At 35.3% G+C, this 14,726-nt stretch overlaps 1 protein-coding gene across 3 annotated transcripts in view; it reads left to right on the forward strand.

Annotated features, from left to right (window-relative positions):
* Positions 1-592: 592 nt before the first annotated feature.
* SYT14 (synaptotagmin 14) overlaps positions 593-14,726 on the forward strand; it is a 52,993-nt gene continuing 38,859 nt past the window's right edge. For 2 of the 3 annotated variants that reach the window (XM_062489268.1, XM_062489269.1), the window contains exons 1-2: positions 593-749; positions 7,144-7,362. In XM_062489268.1, the coding sequence (XP_062345252.1) occupies positions 638-749; positions 7,144-7,362 (331 nt within the window). In that variant the 5' untranslated portion in view covers positions 593-637. Of the gene's footprint in view, positions 750-1,967; positions 2,902-7,143; positions 7,363-14,726 lie in introns of those variants that run through there. The other variant, XM_062489267.1, reaches the window with a different exon arrangement.

The raw sequence follows: 14,726 nt of genomic DNA on the forward strand, positions 1-14,726 counted from the left end.
GTGGATGTACATGGTTTTTCTCACTCTGTTTTTTTACTCATTAAGTGTCCTTCTTACCAGGGAGCAGGATGGGCCAACTGGTTCCTGAGGAAAGAGGAGCCAGGTGCTGAACATGGCAAGGTGGACAGGGCAAGGGCTCAGTCCCTCCTCAGGAACACTGTCTCAGAGCTGGCCCTGAGCAGAGGTAGCCAAACCTCCAGAAGATGGGGTTCTCTTAGTTCCTTTCCTGTGCTGCCTCTCAGGTGTTCCAAGAAATCATTGGTTTGGGCAACTTCTGATGATCTCCCTGTTCTTCTCCCTGTTCTTCTGCAGAGACTAGCCGGTCCTCCATCAGAATCTGTTCCTTGCAGTGTCAGTCCCTCTCAGATTAGGACCAGATGTTTTTCTATTCTTTGAAAAGATGATTAAATGTTAACTCGGATTTAAATGGTGGGGTTTTAGTTATTTAAATGGTGGGGGTTTAATTACACCTTGCATATATATGCAAATATGTAATTACATCTTGCATCTTCCAAAGTATTTTTTGGTGATCATTTCTGATAATATTACAACTTTTAAAATGTGTTTCTTTCTGTTTCTTTTAGTATCTCCGGAAGCAATTGGATTCCTGTCTGCTGTTGGGGTGTTCATTATTCTGATGTTGCTACTTTTCCTATATATTAATAAGAAGATGTGTATTGAAAATGTTAGTGGTTTCCCAGATCTCGATTCAGGATATACTACAAGAAAGAATTCACAAGATAAACTTTGTAAGTATCCAACACACAGTGTACTAAATCTAATTATAAGAATGCACATTGTTACAAGGATGTAGCAGCACAACAACATTGGCTTTTTCTGTGACTGAAGTGCTTGAAGGGAGCAAACCTTTGTATGCACAAGCCACAGAAATTCAACAGCTATATAACCAAAGAGTTTGCATTTACTTATGGGGAGATACTTCTCTTGCACACTGAGAATACTCTTGAACTTATTTTAAACATTCCATAATTTTGTATAACCAAATCTTTTCAGGTAAATTTGTGAATGCGATTATTGGATTTTCACTCAGCCTGTTAAAACCCTTTGCCATACATTTGGAAAAGATCTTGCTTTTATTCACCTGGAAAATAATTTTAAAGAATAGTTTTAGTGATATCTTATATCTGACTTAGACATTACTGGATATCTTTTAATACAACTAGGTCTTTAAGCATCATGTGTAATGAAAGTAGTTAAACTTTGAAAAAGATATTGAGGGTTGGTTAAACAACCTCTTTGTAGTTTTGTACTGTGGAAACTGAACAGGCTTTTTTAGCTGACTTGAGAGAAGGAGACAGGCACCAGACAACAGAATGTGAAATTGAAGAGGCCTTCTTCCCCTCTACCTCTCTAAAAGATAGAGCTAAATTTTTATTTTCAGTTTTCCAGGAAGTGAAAAAAAAATTTCTCCACAGAAATTGTCTGTCATACTACCTTACTTTTTTGCTATAAAACAAGTCTTGATATTCAAAAATATCTTACCTTATGTAAAAGACAACAAATGTTTTGGGGTGAAGAAGTCTCCACGATGTGTATTGTGTTATGTTAAAAGCTTGTTTTAGTGTGACATTGATGAAAATTTAAACGTCTCACAATTTCTTCTTTTCAGGTTAGAATAAAAAAAAATCCACCTCACACAGTTGTCTTGTTTTTGAAAATAATGAATTTTATTATGGCTAGTTGATGCTGCAGTTGGTGAAAGACTATGGTTTTGCTGGTTGATTGTGGCTTCATTTCAAGATATTTATTTAGCTGCTTTCTTATTATTTTCAATGATTATTGAATGAAAAGCGAAAAGCTGCAACTTCCCCTGGTAAATGTATTGATTTTTGAGATAGCAAAGGCAAGTTGCTCTGAAATTGAAGGTGGAGGAGAAACAGAGATGATCAGGTTGTGAAACAGGGGACCTCTCAGTATTAAGAGCTGTTGCTGAATAGCCTGGACAAATGGCATTTTTTAGAAACCTTCACCAAAATCTGAGCCTCCCCTCTGTGTCTTCCCTGGTGGACACGCTCAGCAGTGCTGTGGACGACCTGGCCAGTGTTGTTGGTGAGGTTGGCTACTCTGTAGCTGACTCAGTGACAGAGCAAGTAACGAGCATGATCAATGGCCTGCGGGCAGAAGATGAGAGCTCCAAAACGCAGAGTGACAAACCTGTGGAAGGCAGAGAGGAACATGCACCGTCATTAACTCATTCTCAGGAAATGAATATGAAAACAAAGAGAGGTGCTGCAGAACATAAGGAGACTCATAATTCTAATTCGTTGGATTTTGTAAGAAAAGGTACAAGTCAGGTTGGAGTGTCTAACCCTGTATTGAACAAAAACCAGTTAAGAGGCACAGATCGTAATAATCCTCTCAGTGATACAAAAGTACCTCAGGATTTGAAGACTGTAGGAGGACCTTTTAAAAAGGAAGTAGGAGGGGGAAATGAGTGTTTTGTAAATGATAAGTTCTTGAAGGATAGTAACCTGAAAAGTAAAAAACTTACAGTGGAGCAATCTATTGAGGAGCAAGATAATTGTCTATATGCAGTATCAGATAATTCAAAGAATTGTGAGCAAAAAAAATTCAAACCACAGTCACCTGGAGCTGATTTTAAAGATTCTGATGAAGTGCACAATATAAATGTTCCCCAAGATTTAGAAACAAAACAGAAGGATAAATTATCAGACTCCAGATTGAAGAAGATGCACAATGACCGTCCCAATTGCCTTAATGAAATCAAAGACAAGAAATCTGAAGCCTTCTTTGAGAGAAAAAGAAAACCCATCTCAAAGGATGAAGACAGTGCATCAACTGCAATTCCAAATGAGGGTAAAAGGAAAAACTCAAAGAAATTAGAAAGAGAACTATGTAATAAGAAGACAGCAGGAAAAGGTGAGGAGTCTGTCAGCAAGCTGCATTCCTCAGCCTTTCCTGAAACTTACGATATTTCTGACTTTTTTCACCTAATTTGCACATTTAATAATAGGGTTTCCTGTGAGTGAAACTAAGTTTGTTTCAGTGCTTCATTTTCTAATTATATTAGTATTTCTTGGAAGTTAATTACTTTCCAAAGTATTACTTAAAGGAACTGATTAATAAATGCCTTTTTTCTGTTCTAACTTTATTCTTTCTCTATACAGTTTTTCTTGCCTTCAAAGCCTTGTGTGGTTTCTGTAGAAAACTATCAATTAATTAATACTGGCAATTAACACTTGTTCTGTGAAAGTGATTTTTATTTTGTTTCTTTAAAAGGCATTGCATAAGATGTGCTATGACGATAAAAAGAATAATTTCTTTTGCATTTACATTACAGTAGATCTTCAAAATGTTTCTGGGATACTTAAGATAGTGACTTCAAGACACAATGAGAAATGAGAAACTCAATAAGAAATGGCATTTAAGTGATTTTAAGTGCAGAAAGTAGTGGATGAGGCTTGTCTAAAAGTTGTAGTCTGCGTTGTTATGGATACTTTGTGTGCCGTCTTCAACATCCAATCTTAGTGTGATAAGGGAGTTGCAATAATAGTTTGTGAATAAGAAGTAAAACCTTGTAATTTTGCATACTTTTGCAGGCTGCATAATAAACTTTTAGAAAGCAATACATGCTTTTCTAGAGGTGCTAATTCTGTAAAGAAATTAATTATTTTCTAATAGAAACCCATTTTTTTTTCCCTTCAATTGTGTGTTTTTTCTTTATCTGAAAAAGTCAGTTATCTGCTTTGTTGAGTTTTGGTTTGGTTTTGTTTGTTTGGTTTTCTTTTTAGTTTCAATCAGGAGTGTTTTCCATGTTTGTATGATTGACTATGATCTTAACTATTTCTTTACATAATAATACATTTGTAAGGTATATTCTCTCAAAAATGTCATTTAGGTCCCATAATATGCAAATTAATAGCTTTCAATAGGTTAATAATTGCTCATGACCTGTGAAATAAAGGAAAGGTTTTGCTAAGAACATAAATTCTTTTAGGCAAGTTTCCAAATAGGGTATAAAAATCAAATGAGAAGTGATAAGGCATAAAACTCTGAGATTTTTTTTTTTTTTTTTAATGTTCGGGAAGCTATTTTTCCCAAGAAACTGAAACTGATCAGCTTTGTAATTAAAAAAAAAAAAAAAAAAGCATAAACAGCTTATGTTTAAACTTTGAGAAGGTTTTTAAGTCCTCTGAAGACGTCTTGCTTCATGACTTATAATAATGGTATACATTCTCATTTTTTATGATAGAAACTGCAAAAAAAATTAAAAACTGCTATCACTGAGAACTTCCGGATGCTTACAGAAGTCAGTGTATTATTAAAGATGTCACTTTCAACTCTTCTTTCAGCCATGTTGCTGCCATGTTTTATGCTATTCCACTCTTTATGCAGGCTGATTAATGAACCTGATTTCATATTTGTGAATACATTTCTTGTAATGTTAAGGGATGCACCTAATACTGATGTTTAGCACTGTATTTTAGGCCTGGTATGCTCTGATTTAATTATAGATGTGGAAATCTGTAGAAGTTTCAACGTGGCACGTTTCAACCCCTGGAGGGCCATATGGGATACAAAATTTTACTGTGTGTTACAGCAAAGGAGATTCCTTTTTCTGGGCAGTCTCTTGCAGTAAATGGGGTAGCTAGAATATATCCTACTTGGTGTGATATTTTCAGTAAATGATCACTGAAATTGAACTTGCTTTGTAGCCATCCATAAATGGGAAGACCCATATCTGCTAGACTTGAATTAATAGTCTAGAGTTGAAAGATCTAGTTGCTCCTTAGAAGTCTTTTAGAGCACCTATTATTTTTCCTATAAATAGTACATTAAATTGATGTACACATTGTGTGTAGAGCAGGTAGCCCCACATACAGTTAAGGTTTTCTCATAATTTCCATTTCAAGACCTTATTATGAGTTTCCTAAATTGTGTGCCAAATTTGAAAGAATTGTGAAGAAATTAAGCATTCTTTCTGTCTGAGATTCTATAGTTTGGTTTTTTCCTAAGTTACAGTATAAAATCTTTAACTGTTTCCAAAAATAGGTTATGGGAAAAACATGAAACATGCTGGATATTTGTGCAAAAAAAAAAGCCCAAAAAATGTAGATTTCACCTCATCTTAATAAAGACGCTGTGGCACTTTTGTGTGTTGGAATATGTGCTTGAAATGAGCACTTCTGCCATGTCAGAAATGCCCATGTTCTTCTTTGAAAAAAAACACCTAAGTTTGACAAAGTTGTAAATTTCTTAGAAGTTTGCTTTTTGAAAAGACATGGTAAACACTTCTTATACTTTGCTTGTTAAATTCACTGACCATCACATTTGCACTCATATGCTTCATTGTGGGGATTGAAGAATGGAGCAGATCTTACCCTGCCTTTGATGCTTATGGTTGCTGAGGGACACTGGGGGTTTGAACAGAAGAACTGAGAATAAACATATTCTGTATGAGGACAGACACCTTCTGAACAAATAGGACCCGATACACATGGTAGATTGGGATTTGAACTAGGAAGGGTGACAGCTGTGGAGAGAGCTGATAACGTAATATGAAGGTGGAGAGACTAAAGGTGAGAGAGCAAGGTTACATAAGTAGTTGGTTAGGTGCAAGTAAAGTGAATTTGGGATTGAATAGCCAAAGAGAACAGAGGAAATCACAGTAAGAAACCAAAAGCGTGTGCTTGGAGCAAGAACTTGGACTATGAGGCTGGGAAGCAGGAACTTGGCATAGGATTTTACTTGTATAAGTGTAACTTTCCAAAAGATTTCTTACCTAAACTTGCAGCAGGAGGTTTGTCTGTATGAGTACCAGGGAGAAAAAGACCTCTATGGGAAGTGATTCCTAAAAGTAGGAAGGCTGGAGCTCTGTAGTACTAAGAGGCAAACACTTGACTGTAAAAGAGGCCTAGATGGGTGGCATACATTGAGTTAATCTAATTTTAGCTGGCTGAAATTTTGAATAAGCTGAATCTCTCTTTTAGCAGGAATATGCAGCCAGAGGACTGAGACTAACTGGGCATGAAGACAGACACTAAATGGGAGTGGAAATGCAGATCTGGTGCTGAGGGCCTGAAAGAAGGGAGGGGGAGAGCAGTTGTGTGTGGCTGGATAGCATGTTAGACAATATTCCCTCAGATTCAGGAGCTGAGAAACAGCATTACACACTCAAAGCTCTGCTGGTAGTAGAAATGCACGGACACATCATAAGCCCTAGGTTTGCTCTCAGAGTAGAGGTGATGCTGACTTCTGAGTTTACATGAACTCTTAACTCCTGTTAGAGTCTGATGTCTACAGAACCTCTGCAAGGCATGCTAAATTTGAGCAGAATCCATTTGAACTTTAGAAAAAGGGAGGAGGAAATTGTCCCTTTACAGAAATAAAAATGCAGCTAATCTTTGATCTGTGGGAGGAAGTCATGCTTGAGATATAGTTGGAAGACATTGGCCACAGGAGTGGACACTACAGAACTGCTACAAAATAATTAACTAGATAATTTTTTTCCCCGTGTAATTTTTGCTGTTGCCAGATGTTTGCAGTAGAAATCTGCATTGATTTCAGTTATTGAATAAGGAGCTGTTTATTGTAAGTTAAATAGAATTGTGCATGCAAACATCTTTCACTAGCATTTTCCCATTTGTTATTGTGAGTTTAAGCACTACTGGCATAACTATCCATAAGATGATTTTATTGTAGGTTTCTTTTTTTAAATCAGTTTCATTTCTATGCCACATGCTCACTGCAAAAATCAGCAGGGAATGTAGGATCAGGAGCTGCTTGCTTGATATGTTAGGTATCCAAATGTAATATTGCAGCAGTGTTGGATTTACTTCACATAAATTATTTGAAGCCTTTTCCTATCTAATGAAGGGTTTCAAGAATGTCTATGTGCCGCCTTACATGAATTGATCTGTTTTCTGTTAAATAAGTGTTAGTTTGGTTTTTTGGGGCTTAATGATCTTTCAGGTCTTCTAGAAAATGAGAGCAGCTCTCAGCAATTACAAAATCACAATGCTTGTAATTACAAGATATTTTTAAAATATTACAGAAATTTTAATTGAAATGGCTTAAATATCTTCAATAATAACCTCTTATGGTTATATTCTTGTATTCTATTTTGAGCTGTAGTCGATTTGCTTTATTTTATTCAAACAGACAATTCTTATATGAGTAAAGACCAGCATGGTTCATCATCTGAGAGTGAAGATGAAGCACTGGGTAAATATCATGAGGCCTTGTCTAGAACCCAGAGTTCCAGGCTGCCAGTGGTGGATGGCAGACAGCAAAAAAACTATATATGGGAAACCAGACAAAAATATAGTCCCCTGTCTGCAGAATATGATGGATACAGTAGTGAAGCCTCAATAGATGAAGGTAAGAGTGATTTAAAAGCCTTCCTTTTATTCCAAATTTCAGTATTGTGTTCTGGATAAGTAAGTCCAAGACGGGAGCAGCTTGGCTAGCAAATAGTCAATGTCTGCAAGAAATATCCAGACACCTCTTATATTAGTGCATGCTCAAAAAAAAAAAAAAAAAAAAAAGAAAGAAAAGCACACATTTGTATACTTTCTTCCAGAAATACTACAAATGATACAATATCTTGTTATATTAAGTTTCATTTAATTTTATCATTATTCATTTCATTTTTGGGGCAATTTAAGCTGTTTTGATTTAGGAAGGAAACATGGCAACTCTTGTTGAATTTGTGGTACTATAAATATGAAGAAGACATGTTTTTCCTGTATTAATAAGCTGCTCTAACAGCGATGTAAATAGAATTGGTTATTGGCTACAGTGCATATGGTCATTGCAGTATGCATTTCTGGAATGTTCTGTATCTTTTCTTCTCTTGAAATTACAGAAAGAAATTACTACAAAGATTAGATTAATGTATTTTTTCCATGGTTAAAAGTTGGATTTAAACAGTGGATGTTTTCTTACATGCTATGTATTTCTTGATATTAAGTTGGGGTGACAGCTTGATGTAGAGGCTGAGAATTCTGCTGTCAATATTTTGTCAATATGCATTTTGTATTTGAAAATAGTTGTGTGAAAACTGTGTCTGTAGCCAGTTTCAAGCATGAAAAGTGAACTTTTCTGGGAGTTAGGTGAAAGTCAGATTCTGGTACAGGTGCTGGATTATAGTAAGGTATTTTTGGTCTTCCTTTGGTTTGTTAAAATGCAAAAGTTTTTTAGTCTTTGATGCTTTCTATTAAAAGGTAGATACATGCAGTTAAAAGACATTTCACCTTAAATGTTGTATACAGTCCAGAAGGGCTTGAAAAGATTTAGAATTTCTACAGTTTGATATAATCAAGTTATGTAAAAGTCTGTTTGCAGCTGAAATTTGAAATTAGTACATGGTCTTTCATTATTCCAGGCTAAGACTTGAAGGACATGAAAGCTCTATTTCAAGTAAGTTGCAGAGTAAAAGGATTCTCTTTTGATCATTAGAAAATTAGTTTCTCTCCTTTGCTGTTAAATTGTAGGAAGGCAGGTAGTCTGAGTTCCAGCAAATAGTGAAGGAGATGCAGAAGAGAGGTCAGGTGGTAAAAACTGATCCTTGAACACTGTGATGGAGAAGGAATAGGCATAGTAAAAGCATGTTTGGTTTTGATATCTACTGAGCTCTCTCAACAGTGTTGGTGGGGGGAATCTGAGATATAAGATACTAAGAGTTTTTTATGGCTTCTTCACTACTGGGAAAGAACGATGATGCATATTAACAGGAGATGGAAAAATTACTAGCAAATAATACCAGATATTAATTATACAAGAATTACACAGGAAGACTCCTTTCAGATATCTAGAATAAGATATTTCTCTTTGCAGACTGCTGAGGTTAGTTTATGAAATAACCATAGTTATACGATATTCCTCTTTTTATTTTGTAATTGCTCAGAATTTTTATCCAGTCTAGTTCATCTGCTCAGTGAAATGTCCTGTGTTCCTCTGAGCATTTTACTTTGGCTCTATAGGATTTAAGCTTGAAAGTCATTGTGCTAGCCTGTATCAATTTTTTTATTATTATTTTTATAATTGCATTCCTTATCATCCTTTTAATCCATCAGAATTTATATTTACTGATTTTTATCAGGGGAGTGATAGTTTCCAGTCTGGAAATCTGTATCAGGATTACAACCTAAGACAAAAGAACTTTTGTGGCAAGTCCAAATATTGCATCTGGAAAGTTACCCCCTCCTTGTTTTTTGTTATTCTATTGCTAAATATATCTGTCACCAGGTGCTATTCTTTTTCAATGCTCTGTCTCTTCTGGAAGCAGGCTGGATATAAATGCCATTTTTAAGTTTATTGTGGTGAAAGAACATTCAGGGTTTGGAAGCAAAAAAACTTCTAAAACAAAAGCTATCAAAACATTCTAACTTAAATTTTTTAACAACATACTTCTACTTGCACAAAAACTTTAATGTCAGTATTTTACTTTTGCTGCTGCTTATGAGAGCATTCTCTTCCCACATTTTACAAGGAATGGAGAATAAACTTATTTTTTTGAGAGCCTGCAAGCATTCTACACCGTATGTTTGGCAAAATGCTTGCAAATTAGAGTGAGGAGTTAGTCTCATTTTATTAATCCATTATTCTCAGATAAAATTGTGTTCAATACTATTAAAAAAAAAAGGTTTTGGACATGGTAGCAGATTAACAACCTAATATTTTTCACTTCTCAGTGACCTGAAGGTGTCATACTGGAATAATTAGTATTAGTACTTTTCATGTTCTTCCTAAATTACTTCAAAGAATCTTTGCACAATGATAAAAAATGTTTTAGAATAGAGGAAGAGACAGTGTATGCCTTATGTGATGGTCATTACAGAGGGAAAGCTGTCCCACATAGAATTTTGATGAAAAGAAGTGAAAACCTTATGAAGAAGACCTGCAATCAGAAATAAATGAGAGATTATTACTACCAAGCTGTTCATATGTGTTCAGAGGAGCAGTTCACTTAACAGATGACATTAAAAATCTCTGATTCCGAGGGGGAAGCATCAGCTTTCCAGATGTTTCAGTGTGATTTCTAAAAATGCAGAGCTTTGCTGTTCCATAAACTTGGGAAAAAAAAAATCTGTAGAAGACTTGATGCTGTAGGAATGCTGAATTATTTTTTTTTTTTGTTGAAGAGTTGGCTTTTATGGGTATTGAATTATTTTTTATAAAAAATGTAAAGTCAGATTATAAAACCATTTCTTGACTCTTTTGTGGACCGAGCAGTGTGTTCCTATGTGCTTTAATATGAGAAAAAATTGTCAGTGCATTTGACTTTGAGTGTTTCTGTTTTCTCATAGGTAGTTTGTCATGTCTGCTTCTAAGTCTTTAACATTTCAGCTGTGCTTCTGCTGTAAGGCACTGATCTGTCCATATGTTGAGCATCTATCACTTGATAGTGTTAAAGTGAAGTGATGAGAGGACAGAATTAATTTTTTTCTCAGCACTGTTTTTGTCCTGCTCATTGCCAGAAAAGCAGACCTTGATCATTAAGGATAAGGACAAGGGAGAGTGGTTTTAAGGAGATCTGGAAGATCTACTGAAAGAAGGTAGGTTTAGCTTAGGTATTAGGGAAAAAATTCCTTTTTGTGAGAGTAGCAAGGCACTGGAACAGATTGCTCAGAGAAACTATGGATGCTGCATCTCTAGCAGTGTTCCAGGCCAGGTTGGATGGATTTCTGAGCAAACTGGTCTGGTGGAAGGTGCCTCTGTTCAGGGCAAAGAGGTTGGAATGAGGTAGTCTGTAAGATCCTTTCCAATACAAAGCATTCCATGATTCCATGACTCTATGCATTCCATCAGAGATAGAGCAGTACGAATAATGAAAGTGTTATTTATTTTCAGAAAATTCTGGATTTCTCTGCTGAATTTTCTCTTCAGTTGCTTATCTCTCACGTGCTCTATTTTGCAATAGCGAGCTGTGTGTTTTCAAAGGAGTCAAGAAACAGTTTTGCTGATAATTGTTTACTCTGAACTTCTCTTTTTAAATTCATTTGTTTAGATGTGTGTGAACTTAACTCCATACACAAAATTTAATGGAGAGACAAAAATATAATCTCGTCTTTATTAATACACCCTGTATGTTTTGCTTGCCTTGCTAAAAACATGTATAATATTAATATGTTGGCATCATTCAGACAACCAAAATACCTGAATGTAGTTTAAGGTGTGCTTATTATCAATTCTGTACTTAGTCTATTGCATTAATTTTCTGGCTGCATGCCTCTAAAAGCATCATATTCTGAAGCCTGAAAAATTGTGTTGTATGTTTTCATAGCATTCTTTTCTCCTCTAGATGGCCATATTAATCTTTCTTTTCAGCATATTTGTATAGAACTCACATGGCGTTTTGTATAACGTTTTTAATACTGAAATGAAGAAAGCGATATGCTCTGCAGGATTTGTTGGTGTGTTTTCATGATGGAATGTTCTAGTAGCACTTTTAGTAATTTTTTGTAATTCAGGGATTTAAATTTTCATTCACAAATACCTGCTTATGGACAGTGCCTGATGTAGTTTATATATTTGTATTGCACATGATGCATTTAGTTTTTTGCATGTTTTACATATAGATGCACACAATGAAAGATAAATTACAGCTGTGTGTGGATGCAAATGTTTCTACAGACTGTAAGCCATTGTAAATATAAAACTTCTGCAGTGAAGTCCTCATGGACAGGCTCAATTCCAGAGTAGCACCAAAAGAAAACCTAATTCAATAGGAAATCAAGTTGATGACAAATGTCAACATTAAAAGTAACATGGTACAGAGGTTTACACCTGAAATTTCCAACTCCTGCACAAAAGACCAAAAGTTTTTAATCTAAGAAAGGAGAAGTTACATGTGTAACTGCAGCATGTGTGGCTTGATCTGTGTGCTTAGGTTCTAGAGTTCCAGAGTCAGCTTGAAATTTGAAACCTTAATTTTGCTAATAATATTATTTTTGTACTTTGTAATATTATCCAGTAAAGTATGGATACTTACTGAAGTAAGTATCTTCTTCCTGTTTTCCTGACAAAAACTTCCTTTTAGGTTTTTGTAATGTGTATCCTACTTCTTATATTATTTCCTATCATTTCAGTGTTGAATATGTAGTGTTGTCTTTATGTGCTCCAACTATTTGTAATATATTGGAAGAGGGAATTAATATAGATTGTAATATTACACATTTCATTCAGAAAATAAAGAATAAAAAATAAGGGGGGGATGGGGGAAGCAAGCAAAACCAGCGCAATAAGATATTTCCGCTTACAAAGAATTTATGGTTTGAAATAGGCATCTAAATAAGGAAGTGTAAAAATTTTATATTTAAAATTGACATTAAAATTTAAATTGGAAGTCTTTGTATTTCATAATAGAAATAGTTTTTAATATCTATATTAGGATCATAAGTGGACCATGCCTTCTTAACTTGAATTTCAAAAAACCGTACAGTAGTATATTGAATTGGCCTCTTTGTCTCCAGTAGTGGCTGCTTCCTCAAATTTGAAAAGTCAAGCATTATACTGACAAGTCATTGTGTTTTTAGTGTCTCCATAAGCTTCATAGGCAATGTGTTTTCTCTAAGGAAACAGTTGCCTAAATTCCTAAAAACTGAAGTTTTTAAACTTAGAAATGTTAGGATAAATATATTGAAATTACACTTTGCAGGCAGATGTCAAAAACTATAGATGGCTCTTTGCTTCTGAAATCAAGATTCTCTGAATCCCCTGAGATGAGATAGGTAGGAGAGGAGAAGAAAACAGTTTGGGTTTTTTCATAGTTAATTTGTGATATGCTTAAAGCATTACCTCTTTAACAGCTGTGCAAAATTCCTGATTAGGAGCAAGCAAGGGGAATTTGTCTCATTTTGAGGCAAAATAAGTCACATCATGACGGAAAAAGGAGTAAGCTCACTTGCTTATTTAGCATAGTTAGATGAACTTTATTTAGCTATAGTTTACCAGTTCAGTACAACCACAGGTTCCATCTCCAGCCTGTTTTAAAATCTTTTTCTAACTTCTCAGTTGTAAAGCCCCCTGGCTGAAGACATGTTATTTTCTGAGATTGGCCCAAGTGCCTTACATTTCACAAGGTTTTTTTTGAAACATATGGAAGCACTAAAAGACTGCAGTGAGAAAACATAAGTTCTCTTAAATGAGAATCTGCTGCTCTAGCAGGCATATGCTACTGGATTTTATCCATCTTTTCCATATTGTGAAGGTAGAATATGGTTATTTTTGAAGTTTATCTTCTCCCCTTCTATTCTTCTCTAGGCTTTTGGCACTTTATGTTGATGTGTCTGTGGACATATGTTTGCCTTGTTCCTCAGTGTCAATCTTTGCACGTGAAGAGGACTGTTCTCCTGTAATCTCTTGGATCTAATTCTTTATGCAGCTTTCTGCCTTTTCTTTCTCTCCTGTTAGTTTTCATGTCTCAGGAAAAGTGTCCTCATTGAATTACTTAAAGTATAGAGAGAGATTTCCTCTCCGTATCTTTCCGATGCAAACACTAGAAGCTCTTTCACAAGCACCTCACAGGTGGTACAGAGGTGAATCTCCCCAGTCTGTTAAAGCAACCTGGCAAATTTTCATCAGTAAATACATTTTGTGAAGCAGAATCCTACTAATTCAGACTTGCCAAGCTGAGGTGAAAGCCTTAGGACAGGCTGAGAGAGGAAAAATGGATCACTCAGTGAATTCCATAATAACCATGTATTTTGCAGTTTAGTTTCTATCACTATTCCTTGCATGTAAGTAGATCTATTTTCAAGCCAAGTTTGAATGAAAACTTACTGTTTTGGAATTATAGAGTGAGGGTCTCTGTATGGCTGTATTGTGTTCAGCAAAATAAGGCAACAAAGTTCTCTCAGAATTGGTCTCTGTAAATTTCAGATACTAAGGATTACAGGCAAAAAAAGATGTCTGACATGGAACAGAACTGTGTCCTGGTATTCACACTGGAGGACTTAAAGCTCAGTTGAATACTCAATTATAGTTATTTCTCTTCTTTTTCCTCTAATGGGCTTTAAAGAAATAAATAAACTCAGTGAAAAGAGTATTTAGAAAGAAGGTGGCCATCCATTTTTTCCTGATGTATCTTTATCAGATTACCTGTGAGATTTCTCTGGTATAACACCTATTGGAAGGTGTCTCTTTTTGTCCTGCTAACTTTGAATAGGCTTAGAGCTCCAAACAGTACATTCAGGGTACTTTGAAAGGGTCTTTAGTGAAGAGTTTTAAGACAAGTCTTAAGACACCTTCAGAGCAGTATTTCGAAGTGCTTCAGAGAGTATTTTGAAGGCTGAGTTATGTCGCAGCTGTGAATACTCCAGATATTCATACTCGTGTATCTTTTCTGATAGTACCTGTGTACCATGAGTTGATGTTATTGATATACTTTTTGGAGATTCTGGGGGGCTTTTTTTAGTTACAGTATTTCTTTAATTGGTCCAGCTTCCTTATTCTTGTTTCTATTATATGGGCATCTACCCTTGACATTTTTTTATTCTAGGAGTAATTAAAAATCTTCCTGTAGTACAGGAGGGTGCAGTGATGCAACACTAATGATATAAAGTTCTAGTTCCTGATCATGTGTGTCTGCCTCCTCTGGTTAATTGAAACAAGTCTTCATTGGCTCCGAGCCCTTAAAATCTGAAAAAATGTCTGTATCTTGTGATTTTGAAGCTTCTAGGGAGTGTGGCTGTTGAATCCATTGCTATATGAAGGGAGTATTTAAGGATAGTTTTGTAATA

This window comes from Cinclus cinclus, chromosome 3, assembly GCF_963662255.1.
Source record: "Cinclus cinclus chromosome 3, bCinCin1.1, whole genome shotgun sequence".
Taxonomy (NCBI): Eukaryota; Metazoa; Chordata; class Aves; order Passeriformes; family Cinclidae; genus Cinclus; species Cinclus cinclus.